General features: G+C 43.0%; 1 protein-coding gene across 1 annotated transcript in view; it reads right to left on the bottom strand.

The window, feature by feature from the left end:
* Positions 1-1,095: 1,095 nt before the first annotated feature.
* Positions 1,096-16,864, bottom strand: part of LOC103299725 (nuclear RNA export factor 2-like) — a 31,075-nt gene continuing 15,306 nt past the window's right edge. The window contains exons 3-21 of the mRNA XM_054720801.1: positions 9,452-9,632; positions 9,066-9,219; positions 8,390-8,473; positions 8,174-8,278; positions 7,979-8,059; positions 7,794-7,863; positions 7,569-7,657; positions 7,343-7,450; positions 7,062-7,171; positions 4,916-4,952; positions 4,233-4,304; positions 4,097-4,152; positions 3,910-4,017; positions 3,732-3,790; positions 3,512-3,627; positions 3,372-3,414; positions 2,736-2,808; positions 2,021-2,203; positions 1,096-1,224 (exon numbers count right to left, since the gene is read on the bottom strand). Coding sequence (XP_054576776.1) covers positions 2,032-2,203; positions 2,736-2,808; positions 3,372-3,414; positions 3,512-3,627; positions 3,732-3,790; positions 3,910-4,017; positions 4,097-4,152; positions 4,233-4,304; positions 4,916-4,952; positions 7,062-7,171; positions 7,343-7,450; positions 7,569-7,657; positions 7,794-7,863; positions 7,979-8,059; positions 8,174-8,278; positions 8,390-8,473; positions 9,066-9,219; positions 9,452-9,632 — 1,718 coding nt within the window. The 3' untranslated portion in view covers positions 1,096-1,224; positions 2,021-2,031. The remainder of the gene's footprint in view (positions 1,225-2,020; positions 2,204-2,735; positions 2,809-3,371; positions 3,415-3,511; positions 3,628-3,731; positions 3,791-3,909; positions 4,018-4,096; positions 4,153-4,232; positions 4,305-4,915; positions 4,953-7,061; positions 7,172-7,342; positions 7,451-7,568; positions 7,658-7,793; positions 7,864-7,978; positions 8,060-8,173; positions 8,279-8,389; positions 8,474-9,065; positions 9,220-9,451; positions 9,633-16,864) is intronic.

Here is a 16,864-nt window from a genome sequence, read left to right on the forward strand (position 1 = left end):
TGTATGCATGCATATTAGCATAACCAATGGACGCAGACACTGGGGCTGTGGGGGCTTGTCCTGGGGGGTGGGAGTGGCTGGGGGATCAATTGGAGAAAAAGGAGACATATGTAATACTTTAAACAATAATAAAAATCTTCTCCAATAAAACACTTCTATGCCTCAGGAAAAAAAAAAAGCTATGATACATTTACACCATTGAATATTATGCAGCAATACAGAAGAAGGATCTCTTACTCTTTGAGACAGCCTGGAGGGACTGGAGGATATTGTGCTAAACAAAATGAGCCAGTCAGAGAAAGACAAGTATCACATGATCTCACTCATATGTGAAATATAAAGAACAAAATGAACTGAACAAAATAGATCCAGAGACGTAGAAGCATGGAACAGATTGTTGAATCTTAGAGGGAAGGCGGGGGTGTGTAGGTGTGTGGGAAGAGATTAACCAAATAACTTATATGCATAACCCATGGATGCAGACAATGGTGTGGTGAAGGCCTGGGGAAGTGGGGGAGTATGGGCTAGAAGGGGTCAATGGGGAAAAAAGGATAGATCTGTAATATTTTCAATAATAAAGATACATTAAAAAATTAAATACACTTCATTTTCAAAGTTGAGCTATCAGCTGTTAAAAGTGTATACGTTTTTGGGACTGTATATATACATATATATATATATGTGTGTGTGTGTATGCATATATATATATATATAAATATATATATAAATATATGTATATTTATATATCACACATAGACACAGACAACAGTATGCTGATAGCCAGAGGGAAAATTGGGGGGCAGGGAGAGGTGGAAGAGGGCAAAGGGGGAATAAATAAATGGAGATGGAAAGTCCCTTTACTTTGGGCACACGATGTAGTGTGCTGATGATGCTTTGTTGAGTTGTACACTTGAAATCTATATGGTTTTGTTACCAATGTCACCCCAATAAATTCAATTAATATAAAAAAAAATAAATAAATGCTAGAGACTTCCATGGATGAAGGGGAAGACTGGACCTTCTGGTCTTGGCCCTGTTGGCTCATGTTGGGACAGGGGAAGAGCAATCCAAGACACAAAACATACAATGTGCAATGTAACTCTTTAATATGAAATTAAACAGGGATCTTGAGTGGGAAAACTACAGAACAACTGGCAGGCTTCAAGGTAAACTTTGGATTCCTGGTCAGTCCGGCTTCAACCTTAGTCATGGTGTGGCCTCAGACTGCAAGAGAGATATAACAAATATGATGAGGATGAAAATGAGAGTACCTAAGGGCTCATTTCCCGGGCTTTGTTTACAAGATCCTAGGTCACTGCATGAAGGCTTCCTCTGGGATCTTGCCCTTCATCTAGAAAAAGTCAAGAGAGAGCATTGTGAAGACAGCAGAGCAAGGAGCACTGAGATTCATCCCCAGGCCACCTGACTTGTGTCCACTTGGCCTTGCTAAAAGCCTGGGACCCACTTCCTTTTATCTCTGAATTCTCAGACTTCACTTTTTAATGGGCTGCTATCATGTATTCATTGTACTAAAAGCACATGTGGTGGGGGAGGACAGATGATCTCTCTTAGGACCAAAGTGGAGACACTTTGACCACACAATGTCACTGCTAAATCTTGCCACAGAAAGAAGCCTCCAAATTTACCAAGATGTATGCACCAGAATGACCAAGTGGCACTCCACGTAATCTTGAAAAAGCAGTGGAAAGACAAATATCTATCAATAATAGCTTATGGCCTACTGGAATTCAATTGCTTAATGTATACTTCTTAGCAGAAATAAGGTAGCCTAAGATATACTTACAGCAAACTATGATGGTGCTAATAATTAATAAACAAGTTTCAAAACAGTATGTTCAGCAGGAAAACTAAATGTTATATTTCAATGTATTAGCATAAAATTAAGGTATTTTTCACGTGAACTTTTGAAAAAAAAAAAAAGATCTAAAATAATTACCTGCAAGTTCCCACTATTCAATCCTCCCAGCTCCCTCCTATCCCATGCATACACATCACTTACTTCTGAGGCAACTAGAGGCTCATCTGAGAGAGGCTGAAGGAAATCTGCACAATTTCCTGCTGTTCCTGAGAGAGGGTGGGCCCAGTGCTGCAGGAAGGTGTGGGCACTTGGGTAGAAAACGCACTTTGAGTCTCAATTGGAGTGGCATCCCTCACAAACAGCTCATCATTCATGATGAACATACTGGGGAAAAATGATACCTCAGACAACTGATGGATGGACAACCCCACAGCCTCAACAATTATCCTGCTTCCACTGCCACTCAGCAACCAGATTCCTCCCATACCCACCTGTTATCTGCTCCCCAGATTCCTCTTCCCTTCCCACATCCCAACCCTTGGAGAGATTGCCTACCAGCTTCACTAGATTTGTACCCCTAGCCCCATTGCATTTACTCAGTGAAACAGCCCAAGGGAGAGGACAGTTAATCCCATTTTCAGAGGAAGACATAGGTCACAGAGAGGGTCATGTGATTTCACTCAGGGACAAATCTAGTGAGTGTTGGCGCCATGAAGAGAACCTGAAAGAAACCTGAAACACTTTCAGTGTTCTAACTCCAGAGCCCACGCTCTTAACCCCTATGCAGGACTGTTCCTTGGATCAACCTACTGGCTTCCCGCAACACTGAGAAAACCCTGAGAACAGGCACTGCCACATTCCCACAGCCCTGAGCCCAGGTTGGGCTGTATGTTCCCACCCAGAGCATAACACTCACCTGGAATCGCTGGCAGGGGTAGCGATGAAGGTCCGGGTGAAGGCACGCACAGAACCCTGAGACCTTCCTTCCACTTCAACAACAACAAACAACAATACCCCCTTGGAGTCACACATGCGTCACACACTCACTCAGCATTCCCAAGTCAGGGTGGGACTGCATACTCATGCCCAAGGAGACAACTATTCTCTGGGAGTCAGGGTGCGGGGAATTGGGAGGGCAACATTAGGAGAAATCTGCTTCTACTGAGAGGGAACCTACAATGTGCTGGGCCCTGGGACAACCACTTCACTAGTTCATTTGATTCATTTTTGGAAGCCACCCAAGAGGTGTATTTTGTTATCCCCATTTTGCAAATGAGGAAAATGAGAAGTTAGGTAATGGACCTATTTTGCACAGACAGGATCTGGGATGATAGCCATCAAACCCCACATTTGTGTACTCATCACCCCAGCTGTGCAGGGCTGATAGGCATGGATGCAGGTCAGACCAGGCTGGTTTGGGGGCAGTCTGGAGGCAGGAGAACATGGAGGGAATAATGAAGGAATCAAGGAAGCTGTGAGAGTTCTGAGAGGTAGCCCAGCCTGGAGGAGGGAGCAGTGGGGGACCTGGGGAGGGGTCTCTACACACACTCACTTTCTTTAAACACTCCGTTGACACAGAAGAAAAGCAGGTTTTCCTGAACAAAAAAAGACCACATGTGCTCAGTCTCCACATACACTTCACTCCCATCTGCATCTTTCTGGGCCTGCCCCAGGGAGGAAGAGGGTGCTCACCGACTGGAACCACATGTCCACCACAAAGGAGTTGAGGTCATGCTGAGTTTTGGGAAACACACAGAGAGAGCTCACAATGTCACGTTTTGTACGTTTCAGCAGCTGAAAACGCAGGTCTGAAGGGGAAGGACAGAAAAGTTCAGGGTTGCCACATTCTGGGGCCTATGACTGACCCTTCATGCCCCCTTTCCCTGCCCAATCCTCCCCATCCCACACGCACTGGGGTCCTGGAGGTTCTTCATATTCCTGTTATCCTTGAAGTACTCAAACAAGCTGCTTCTAGGAGAAAACACAAAACAGGATGTGGAGGTCCAGACAGTGAGGATGTTTCCATGAGGTGGCAGATTTCTGATAGGGAGACACATGCCCCAAATGAGAGTCTGAACTGTGATACTCACGTGGCTGGGTTGTCTTGGATGAAGGGAATGGTCAAAGAGAAGCAGGCCTCATCGTGATAAGCACCGAGGAGACTCTGTCTGTCTCCAGAGTCATAGATCAAGTAATATCTGTGAGGGGACAATGAAGACAGTGTACCTCTATGGACTGGATCTCAAAAGGGACTTTAAAACTTACAGGGGTACTTACTGCTGCAGAAATTGCAGGATTTGACTCTTCATAACATCAGATCCTTTACATTTTTCCTGAAATCAAAGACATTTGAGACCATGTGGTTGATAAACCCTCCCTTACAATAGCCCAAGTGTTGATGTTTCTTCCTCACCTTTATTAAGGGCTTTATTAAGCAGTGTCTGTCAATGTCAAGAGCAATCGGTTGGGGTAATTCCTGGCCATCCTGGAGAAGGGAGGGGTAAGTTAGCAGTATAGACCAGGGCGGGGGGGGGGGGTACTGGATGACTATGGGAAGTATGTGCCCAGAAGATGGTGAAGGTGAGAGGTCAGGAGTGCATGGCCCCAGGAAATTCCATGGGCAAGATTCCAGTGGGCGTCTGCATCATGAGGTCCTGGAAGTCTCTACTGTTTACTTTTATGGTTGACTCATTTATAGGTGTTCCCCCACCCCCACCTTTGTCTCTCTCCACCCTGCAACAGTACTCTCCACGACCCCCAATCCCCCCACCCCCGCCCAGGCCTTCACCACATAAATGTCTGTGTCCATGGATTATGCATACTACTTTACGCAACTTTTGTGTATGTGTGTTTGTTTTTCTCTCTCTCCCTTCCTCCCTCCCACTTTCTCTCCCTGTCTTTCTACCTCTGTGTGTGTGTGTGTGGGGGGGGGTACATTTTCATAAATATCATCTTCATGTCTTTTTTAGAAATCCATGTCCCCCACAATGGAGAAGGCTCTGATGCAAACATGTAATCTAAGCAAGACACAAAGGGCTTGAGGGCAGGTGTGGAGGTTGTCAATGTAAGTAAGAGATGATGAATGTAGGCACTTACCAAGCGTAACAACTTGGGGAAGTATTTCCTGATGGCGCTGTCCAAATGCAAAAAGAAAGAAGTGGTTGATAGTTTGGGTTGCAATGCTTCCATTTACTTAAAACACTGATGTAATGAACAGAGACGGGTGTTCTGCCCACCCAGAATCCCCTTTGCCCGCCTCAGCCTCACATTTCAAGGCTTCTGGGTCTACTTCCCTGCTGAGCACTGACCATCTGCCATATGGAATCTCTGAAACACAGTCTCCTCACCTCTCTCCACACCTTCACATTCATATTACCTCCCTTCCTTCCTGCATCCCTCACCTTTTCCCTCTATCCCTCCCTCCCTCTCCATCCTCCTGGTTAACTCCTGCCTAGAAGGCCCTGCCTCCTTCCTCAGTGCCACAACCCTCAGCATTTGGATCCCAGACTCCAGAGCCCCTTTTCCCTCCCTGCCTCCCTTTCCTTCTTCCAGGCCACCACTGATGGCTCCAGAGAGAAGAGAGAATGGGGTGGGGGCCCAGGGCTCTGCCACCTCACTGGGGATCCAGCATCCTGCCATGAACAGGACATGCCCCAGGGATGGCCCAGGACCCTAGGGCAAGGGGGTGATGGAGGGAGGGATTAGGAGACAGGGAGTGGAAGGGGGAAGGATGAAGACAGAAAGAGAGTGAAAATAGGAGATTGGGAAGACATCGAAGTGTAGAGACAAAGGACAAGGAAAAAGAAAAAGTAAAGGGAAGGGAAAGAAGCTCTGCCCTGGCAGTGGGGGTGGGTCAGAGAAGAAGAAAAGAGAAAAGGGGCATGGCTCCCCTGTAGCAGCCCTTTCCTTCTTCTGCCCCTGGCTGGCCCTGGGTCTCCAAGCAGGAATGGAAAGCATGTGTCTGTTAGCCTGTTAGAATGTTCGTTGAGCCTTTGTCACCTGTGGGAGCTCAATGTGAACTGGGCATGGGAAACACACCACCCACAGGATCAGGAGACCTTCCCAGAAGGAGTAAAGGGCCAGGCTGCAGCTCAGCTTAACCTTGGGGATCTGTGGCCCACTCATATAAAAACCACCTTCTCTCTTCATGGCCCCTGTGCATCTTTGTCTGTCTTAGTTGGTTTCTTTTCTGAGGAATCCTACCCATGTCAGGCTACCCAGGGCTCCTCTGAAGGACCGGGCAGGTGTGATGTCTGTAGGGAGGACCAGTGACCCTGAGAGGACTCTCCTCTGTCTCCTCAAACCCCTCTGCTGTCTGCCTTCCACTGCTGCTGCAGAGGGCCCCTACTCATTGCTGGTGGCTCACTTCTTTTTTTTTTTTTTCAATCCTCACCCAAGGATATTTTTTGAGGGCAGGTGTGGAGGTTGTCAATGTAATGTAGCTGATCATTAGAAAGACAGTGGAAGGAAGAGAGCGGGGGGAGAGAGAAATATCTCTCTCACATCAACTGGTTGCTTCCAACCATGTACCCCAACAGGGACCAGGGATCTAACTTGCATCCAAGGTACATGCTAAAAATTGAAACCCTTAGGTCTGTGGGGCGACACTTCAACCACTGAGCCAAACCCGCCAGGGCGGTGGCAGCTCACTTCTAGCCCCTTGACTAGGGAACCCTGGATTCTACTAAGGATGGCTCATTTCTGGTATTGCACTAAAGAAACAAATTGGGCCTGGGTCCTTGGCATGGGGTAGGTAAGTCCCCACATTGACCTGGGATTTGAGGGAGACCCTTTACAAGCAAGGGGAAAAGGGGTTCCTCCCAGAATAGGTTGGGGATACTCTATCGTTTCAGAAGAAGGAAGGACTATCTCAGCATGAGTCTGGGGTGGAGGAAGTTTCTTAGTCCAGATCAGCAGTATCTGCCTCGAGGCTCAACACTCCTAGTCCTGGTGGCAGGAGAAAGGGAGCTCTGCATCCTGGAGCATGTTTTTGGTGGGCATGCCAGAGAAAACTAGATGCAGAGTAAGGAACCACACTGGAGACAATGAGAACGGGTAAGCAGGTCAGAGGAAGGACAGAAGACCTCTAAGCACAGACGAGGGACATAGAGAAGAGACTGTGGGGCCTCTAGTCCTCCCAGAGGACCAGGGCTGCCACCATCTGCAATATGGTACTGTCAAGGGTAGTTTATGCTCCCAGGAGTCAAAGGACCCCAGGAATGATGAGAGGGCTCACACTGACCTTATGTAAGTGGACTGGTCTGAAAAGGTGCTGCACAAAGGGTTATCTTCCAGCCACAGTTCTTCCAGTTTCAGGCCTTTGATTTTGCCCAACTCCCAGGTAGAGTTAAGCTGAGAAATATGGGGGGAAACTGAAAAACAGTCCAAGGAAAAAGGGACATACCAGCCCCTAAACCCACAGCCCACTCCCTTCCCCACAGGTACCTTCGCTTACTTCCTGTCATCACTCTGATGAACACTACCACCCATATCAACCCAACTTTGATCTGTCCCTCTTCTCACCTCATTTTTGGAAAGGTTCAGGATTTTGACTGTGGGTGCCATCTGTGAAATATCAGACAGGCCATCCAGCTGGCGCAGTCTGTTGTTGTGCAAGTTCAAGGACAACAGCTTTGGGGAAGAAGAGTTAGAGTGATGCTTACCATCTAGGACCTGAGAGACAAATCTGCCCACTGTCCCATCTGTTCCACCCCCTACTGTAACACCAGCACTGGGTCTAAGGCCTCACCTCAGGGAAATCCTTTTCAATGATCTGCAGGGTGGCAGCCATGCAGTTTCTTCTATTCAGGATTATATCAACATCATGGTCCACCAAGTCTTCAGGAAGCCAAGAGTAAGAAATCAAAAGGCTGAGAGAGGTCCAGGATGAGCACCAAACCTTCCCTTGTAACCGTATCTAAATCTCCCTCCCAGGCAGAAACCTCTGCCCTAGAATTACTGCTGCCAGCTGTACCTGGGTCATAGCGGAGCAACTGGAGATCAAGAGCTTTCTGAGAGACATCATATCGTTTGCACATGGCCAGCTGCAGAGTGAGATGGAGAGAGAAGTCTGAGGCTGTGGTGGTGACAGGGAAATCAGGGTGGAGGAGGAAAAGGGAGGTATCTGAGGGCAAACATATACCCTTGAGTCTGCATTACCTTTAGCTGTTCCATTATTTCTGGCTCCAACTTATCCCGCACAGAGTAAGGTACAGCAGACATATTGACAAAGATAACTATCTGCAGGAAGAAGAGGCGGGGTTAGCACCAGGAACTCTAGTCCTACAGAAGGTGACCAGCTCTGCATGACCTCTTGCCACAGGACTAAGTACAGATAATGACTTTGACACATACCTTCCAGTTCTCCTGGTCACAAATCTTGTAGCTGACATCCTTCAATGCATAGGCAGCGCGAGCATCCTGGACAAAGAACTGGGCCCTGTTTTTCACGTAGTGAAACTACATGGAGTGAAGATAACAACAATAGTGTCAGAGGCCATGGGCTCCAGCTGAGTCAGGTCTCTCTCCCTTCCCTGTGCCCCCTCAAGTGGCTTCACCATCCTCTCTTACGTCCACTGGAGTGAAGGGGACACTGCAATGGCTCTGGATAGAATCCATTAGCCATGTCCTGTCGTACTGTCTTCCACAGGCAACCTAAGGGCGAAAAGGGCATGGAGACAGGAGGGACAACATGAAAGAAGGCTGGAGAACATACGTAACCCAGTGTTCTTTTCCTACCTTCTACTGAGCTTTAAAGGGCTTCTAAAGTAAAGACCACTCACATGATTTCTTATGTTTGTGACAAATATGGAGTTCTTAAATCCATTCTCTCTCCATTTGAGACTCTCCTCCCCATAATCAACTTAAGGTGTTAGACATTTCCTTCCTTTTATAAAGTTCCAGGGGATCCTCTCTAGGACACTGCTTGCCCCTCTGAGAAGTTTTCCACAGACTCTACCCCCCATTTCCCACATCCAGCTTGAGCCAAACTGAGACATCTAGTGTGGACTTGCTCCATTTCCTTGACAGTATTTCCACCTTTCCTTTTAGACAGCCCCCTGTTTATCATATAGTCAGCCTGTTTCCTTATATTGCTTCTCTGAATATGCCCTTAGATGGAGTAATAAAAAGGACAAATTGTAAATTCTCCCCAGCAAAGTACCGAGCATCTCTACATGAGACCACCATAGTCCACCTGACCTTTCTCTCCTTCATACTCCATAGATTTTTTTTTCAGGACACTCACTGTGACCTTGAACCAACTCCCCATGGTTTGATCTTGTGTATTCTCCCCAATTTCTCTCCTGAAATATTTTCTCTTATGCCATAGAGTAACACGGAGACAGCCTTCATCATGCCATAGCACTCTCCTCTTCTCATGTCTCATGGTATACGGAGTGCTGCGGGGGGAAGGGGGGCGGGAGTGGAGAGAAAAAGAGTGGCCATGAATGCTAAGTCTTCTATACATCCTTCATCCCTGAAACCAGGACTATAATTAGGATTGCTCAACCATGATTTCACTTCTAACATTCTTCAGTTTTCCAGTGAGAGAAGAAAAACAAAATTGCAGGCAGTGAGAGTTGCACAGCCCCATGGGCTGCTACATGAAAACCAGGCTTCCCAGTCACTTACTGTCTGACTGGGTACCTATGGACTCCCCTCATCTCCATGTATCCATCATCCTTCAGGAGGTGTGGAGGCTGACGCTCATATCCACCATGTTGATAATGACGGGTCCTGTTGCCAAAATTACGTCGAAAAGAACCCCAACTGTTCTTTCTTCCTTGAAGTGAGCTATAACCGTCATTGTCTTCTGAAACAAGGAACAAAAATACAAGTTTGGAGACACATGTGTACTCACTTATCATGTACCACATCTTGGACGAACACTAAGACAGGGTAACAAAATGCCAACCTGCCCTAAGAGATCAATCCCACAAACCTCAGAAAGGAAAATCCTCTGCCTGTCCAGGTAACTGACAGATGGTGCTATCAGGGGAGAAATGGTGCAGGGTGAGGAAGGAGGAGCAATAGCAGGAGGAAGAGGGGAGGAAAGAGGAGGAGAAAGAGGTAACTGTGCGAACCTTTTTAAAATGGTGTAGGATTTATAAAGGACAGAGGTGAATGCATCTATGTTACACTAGATGCCAGCCATACATCAGGAAGGCATATGAATCTTGCCTCTCTCAGAGTTCTCTGACAACCCCTCCAATACATGGGAAGCACCCTCTCTCATGCTTCCCAAACCCAATCACCCACCACACTGATTCCACTAACACTCAGCAAGCTGTGCTTCCTTTGCCAGTGTAGTACAAGCTTTAATGTCAGATGGAGCAGAGGTAGCAGCCTCCTAAACTGTCCTCCTCCATCCTGCTTTGCCCCCAACAAAACTCTACTTGAAATATCCAGAGTGAGCTTTCTCTTTGCCCAGTCTGAAATGCCTTTGAGTTCAGGAGACAGCTCTTCCAATCTCAACTCTTCTGTAACAAGGGTCTGAATGACAAACTGGAATAATGTTTCAACTACCATTTCCAAATCTCCAGGGATTCTTCTTTTCTCTTTCTGCTATGATCAGAACATGCTCTGTGTCATTTTAATTCTTTTTAAACTTGTGGGTTTTTTTTATGGCACAAGAGATGGCCTGTCTTGGTGAATGTTACATAGACATTTCAAAAGTACTGTACTCTGTTCCTTTTAGACGGAGTATTCTATTTGTCAGGTAAATCTTGCTAATTTATTGTGTTATTCAGATCTCCTATATACTGATTTTCCCTCTAGTAATTCTGTCACTTGCTGAGAGGGGGTATTGAAGGCATTACACAACAATAAAAGAACCAATCCAGTAAGTCTCTTGTAAATTTTCTACTTTATTGGAGAATGTAGCCACAGGTATGCACATAATGTGTGTTGTTTATATTGCACTCTGTAGTCACTCCTAGGAGTTGTGTTGCTGTCCATCCTTCCCCACACAAACACTCCCACCAACATATGTAATTCAACGTGTGGAAGGATATGGAAGTATTTTTTTGGCATATATAGAAATAAGGTACTCTCAATCATCTCTCTCATATGTGGATTCACTAATGATATTTTATTTTTACCACATTCAACTGAAACTGTACCAGCAGACAACAACACTGGTGGTTTGGAGGTACTGGAAGATTATGAGAATTAGACTGTTAGAAACCAGCTTCCTTTGGGTCTCATATTTAATGTTCTCTAGGTTTGTGTGTTGTACATCCATTACTCCATATTGCCTCAGGGCCACTTATGAGTGAAAATCTGTTCATGCTGACCACCTCACCGCGTACTGATGACAATCAGGCCTCAAATGAACTCCTCTGGGAAATCACTGTTGTCCCTCTGTGGCCCACTGTCAGGACAATCCTGTAATTCACAGCTTTTTAGACCTTCCATGTGTGGCACTGATAGTGAAATTATGACATTCTGATCTCTTATATTCTTGCTGATTTAAAAAATATATATTTAATTGACTTTTTTAAGAGGGGGATGAGAGAAAAAGAGAAACATGGATGTGAAAGAGAAACACTGATTGGTTGCCTCCACACACACCCCAACTGGGGATCAAACCTGCAACCAAGGTATGTGACCTGACTGGGAATCGAATGCACAAACTTTTGGTGTATGGTATGACACTGCAACCAATGAGCCACCTGACTAGGACACACATTGTGATTTTTATTTGCATGTCTCTGTTGGTTAGAGATGTTTCCTTCTATTACTTGTTTGTGGGGTGTTTTTTTTAACTTATGAAAGGATATTGACTCGTGTGAAATGTTAACAGCAGACACCAGAATCTTCTTCCATATACCCATCTATTCTCTTTCTCATTTTTTAGGGGACTTGTAACAATGTATATAAACAACACACATTCGTCCCTTGCTAAACACCAGACATTGTGCTAAGTTCCTGACCTAGTAAAGCTGAGACACTTAAGAGGTTTAAGTCACAGGCATTTCTCCAGGTACTTTCAGTGTAGCTCCATATAGTAACTCAATGCCTGCAATTACCTCATGACAGAGAGACTGTTACTATCCTCAGTTTAAGGATAAAAATTTATGTGAGTCACTATGAGGTCAAAGATACTTGACCCAGATAATATAATTTATTATTAGCATTCAAATCCTGACCAAGCCACCTCAAATCCTATGCGCAAAACCAATAATGTGTGACTCTGTGTTAGGGCTGAAGTGAGCCCTGGATGGGACTCACTCAAAGGTTGTTAGGCAGTGATGGGTACATTGTCCCGGACTAAGATGCCTAGCACTCCAGCCTCCAGCTGTCTGTTGAAGAGACTCATCATTGCACACAGTTCCCCTGTACTTAGTCTTTTTCCCACACTCCATGGGAACTGTTTCTAACAGGTATGAGGTGTTATCTCATTGCAGTTTTGATTTGCATTTCCCTAATAGTGTGGTTGAACATCCTTTAATGTATCTGTTGGCCATTTGTATGTGTTCTGGGGAGAGGTGTCTGTTAAGCTCCTCTGCCCATTTTTTAATAGGATCATTTGTTTGTTTAGTATTGAGTTGTATTTCTTTATATATTTTAGATATCAACTCCTTGTCAGAGTTATTTGCAAATATCATTGACCGTTCTTTTGGTTGCCTTTTTGTTTTGTTGTTGATTTCTTTTGCTGTGGAGAAGCATTTTAGTTGGATATAGTCCCATTCACTTGTTTTGGCCTTTACTTCCCTTCCCTTGAGGTCAACTTCAACACTGAAATTTTTAAGGTGGTTCTCAGACTTGTTTAAACAATTCAGCCACATGAGGAGACTGAAATAATCGCTAGCACCACTCCACACCCACAACACTTAAAGCACAATTGGGGTGAAACCCAGGCAAATATATTTTTAAACTTTCCATGTGACTGCAGTGTGCCACTGAAGTTGAAAACCACTGTGTTAAAATATCAGCTTTTGATGTATGCTTGCCATAAGTTCCTAGGAATGGCTTCCATCTTATTTTACTAATTTTCTTCTTCAATGTTGTTTTGGGGTGCTAGTGATTCCATATGCTTAGATCAGGCACTGGCAAACTATAGCCCATGGGCCAAACCTGGCTTGTGGAAAAATTTTGTGGAGCCTTTAAGATAATAATTATTTTTACATATTTGAATGTTTGCAAAATCAAAATAATATTTCCTGAGAAAATTATTTGAAATTCTGACGTCAGCATCCATACATCGAGTTTTATTGCAACGCAGCCATATTGTTTCTATTGCAGCTTTCACTCTACAATAGCAGAGTTGAATGGTCACAACAGAGATCAAACGACCCTCAAATATTTATGATCTGGCCCTTTCCAGAAGTTTGTTGAGCTCTAGCTTAGAACAAGTGTCCTTCAAGCAAATGCACAGTAACTCTGGTGAATCACTGACAGTCTCTCTGGAAAAGCTCAGGAAGATTTATGTTACTTGTGACTTCATTGTAGGGTATTTCCTCAGTAGTCTATTTGTTCATGGTTTTATGGGTCAGGTGTGGGAATTGAGTAAAGGACCATCATTTGCCATCAAGATGGCTCAAGTCCCCAGATCTAGAGTTTATATACATTTTGTTTTCTTATCTTTTATTATAATTATATTTTATTTATCTTTACATTGATCAAATGCAACATTTGAGAATTTCCAGATATTTTAAGATCCAAGGGATCTGTTTATCAATAAGCCATCTTCAAAGGTTGCTATAGCTCAAACCAATGTCAGTACCCTTCCATACTTATTGCCTATTAAGGTAAAGAGCATTCTCCTTCACCCAGGAAGTTAAGTGTTTCTACTTAGCCTGTGTCTTTAGAATTCCAACATCCCCACTGAAATAAGGGGACCATGTCAATGGCGGTATCCCCTATTCCCATTTCCTCTGTAGCCTACATAAGCCAGCCACTTCAGAACACTTCAAAGATGACGATGTCCTTCTCATCAATATGTTTCTCAATGCTGTGGGGAAAGGAGTGTCCTCCTGAGTTTCTAACAACAGCTATTTGGGTTACCAACACACTGGCCTTAAAGGTATTTCAATTCAAGTGACTATAAGTGATAACTTTTGCAACTGTTTAATCACTGCATGCTATGGAACACCAATATATCACCTAATGTCAATTGGATCTTTACTATCTTCACATCCTCCTAGGCCAGATAACCTGTTTCAAATCCCCATTTTCTTTGGGGTCCTTTAATTGCAACCAATTTTGAGGTCACCTACTCTGTTAATCAATGTTCCCACTTACCTATGACAGAGTTTATTCTAGCTACTTCATAAAAATAAGACATCTTTAATGTGATGATCAGGAAAGTGGGCTTAGATGATCAGGAAAGTGGGCTTAGATGCTGCACAGTTAGGGGAGACCTGCTCATGCCATGGGACTGTTATAGGTGAAATACCACTGCTCCCTGACTGCTACTTTACATGTATAACAGAGACTGAATTCTAGAAACTCTCCTATAGTTGTCCCATAAAAAAACATAGATTTCTTTCACCATACAGAGCTTACCACATCATTGAGCCATATGTGGCTCCCATGTCATTCAGTTACACCTCCAAGTCTCAGGCTGATGCATATGTTTGATACACAGAGATCTGTTTGGGACTCTATATGCAAGGAGCTCTAGTATATATACACACACACACATGCACACACACACACTCACATAAGCCTCCATTTTTGTTTTAAGCTTTCCAGTCTCTACAGTACAGGAAAGCATATAAGAATGTTTACAGCCCAGCTGGTGGTTGCACATTGACCAATGAATCAAGTGGTCAAGGTTTAATTCCTGGACAGGGCACATGCCCAGCTTGTGGGCTTGATCCAAGTTGAGGGTGTGCAGAAGGCAGTCTCTCTCTCTCTCTCTCTCTCTCTCTCTCTCTCTCTCTCTCTCTCTCTCTCTGTCCCGCCCTCTCTGAAATCAATAATATATATAAAGAATGTTTATGAGTGTTGAAATATTTTCCAAGTCTGCCAATTCATAGTGTATTTCACAGAACCAATTTTTTTTGCTATTGTAAATGGTATATTCACAGTGAAAATGTTATTTTCTATTTGCTGCAATTATGTTGTATATATTAGTCTTATATCTAATAAACTTATTAATCACTTTTACTATATTTTTGTAAATTCTCTTGAGGTTTATATAAAGACAATTATACTTACAGTTTTGTTTCTTTTAACATTTATACAATTATTAATTTATGTATATATTTATTTATTTTGCCTTATAGTAACGCCTCAGAGTCTCAGTTTAGATCTTGAACAGAAGTGATTATTTGTGAGTCATTTTTGCTGATTCTGATTTTAAAATGGAAATGCTTTGTCTTTCTCTGGCTGGCTTATGTTAATTCACTTGTATGCCTGAAACCTATATAATTCTATTAATTAATATCACTCCAATAAACACAATAAAAAAGCAACAGCCACTAAACTACTAGGCATCCTTAATGAAAAAAAAAGTTAAAATAGATAGAGTTAGCAAAAATGCTTCAAAAATTTAAATGGAATGCTTTGGATGTTTCACTGTTATGTATGGCATTCATTGTAGTTTTTTTTAAAATACCTGTTATCAGTTTAAAGAAGTATATTTTTGTATTCCCAGTTAGCTGAGAGAGTTATTGCTGTTCTTGTTCAAACTTCATTGGTTGTTGAATTTTATGGTATGCCTTCCCCTCCCCTCTGCCCTAGAATCTTTGTGGTAATCTCCCTTTTCTTACTCCCTTATCTTATTGTTAAATTACATTGTGGATCTCCTAATGTTAAACCAACATTGCAAGTTTGGGATAAACACAACTGTGGCATGGTGTAGTATCTGTTTTAGCCATTGCTGCATTTAATTTGTTATTATTTTATTTCTATTTTTTATAGTTCTATAACTAATATTGACCAGTAATTGTGTATTCTCATCACTGTTTGGCAAGAATACAGTTAATATTCATATTTTTATTTCTTCAATATAAAAAATTTTTCCTAGAATTTATCCATATAAATTTTCAAATTATTAGACTGTCTTATATTTTACATCTTTACTGTAAGTGCAAACATGATGCCTTTTTCATTCAAAGGTTACTTATTTGTGCCTTCTAATTTTCTTGACCCATTACACGAGAAATTTATTATATTTTAAAAGCACTAACATCTAGCACTTTATTCAACTTTTCCATATATTATCAATTTCATTGATTATTGCTCTCATTTTTATTATTTTTCCTTGACAATATGGAAAGACATGAGAGTATTTTTATTAAGTATGAAGCAAATGAACAGTCTCTCATCTACCATCAGGTTTTCATGGATATTCAAATATGTAATGACGTGTGGCTTACCAGTCCAGGGGATTTAAATCCATATTGTCTATTCAATTTCATTGTTGGAAAATCAGACAATTAAGGAAGATAGACCTGCAGCATTGTAGTAAAGGAATTTCTATTGTAAGTATATATGAACTTCATTTAAGAGGACAGCGTAAATGTACAAAGAAGTAGGAGTAGAAAGAGTGTGGATTTGAAATATATATGTTTATCTGGAATATGGTCTGTCACTTACTACCTATGTGATTTTAGGCAATACCCAATATCTCTGAGCTTCAATTCAATGATATGGTTGTCAATGGTGCTGTTTGCCAAGTGTTTCCATTTCTCCCGTTCCAGGCACCTGGTAGAACTGCACTTCTTGACACCCTTTTTATGAGTGTGGTGGTGTATGTGACTAGTTAAGGATAAAGGTTTGTGAGTAACGTGTTATTTCCATGTGATAACCTATGGTTGTTGGTTTGAATCACTTCAGGGCACTCTTCCCCTTAGGCACAGTGAGAGGCAATTTTTTAGATGGTGGCTCCTCATCAATTTGGGTCTCCAAGTCATTCCAATAAGAAATGCTCAGACCTCCAACATCCACCATCCTGTGATGGACATGCACCTGCCATGGATATGTAGTACAAGTGAAGAATAAGCCACTGACATTTGGGGATTTTCTATTACCATGGCATAACCCAACCTTTTCTGTCTCATATACTTCATCTTTAAATTAAAATAACACCCT

This window comes from Eptesicus fuscus, chromosome 1, assembly GCF_027574615.1.
Source record: "Eptesicus fuscus isolate TK198812 chromosome 1, DD_ASM_mEF_20220401, whole genome shotgun sequence".
Lineage (NCBI taxonomy): Eukaryota > Metazoa > Chordata > Mammalia > Chiroptera > Vespertilionidae > Eptesicus > Eptesicus fuscus.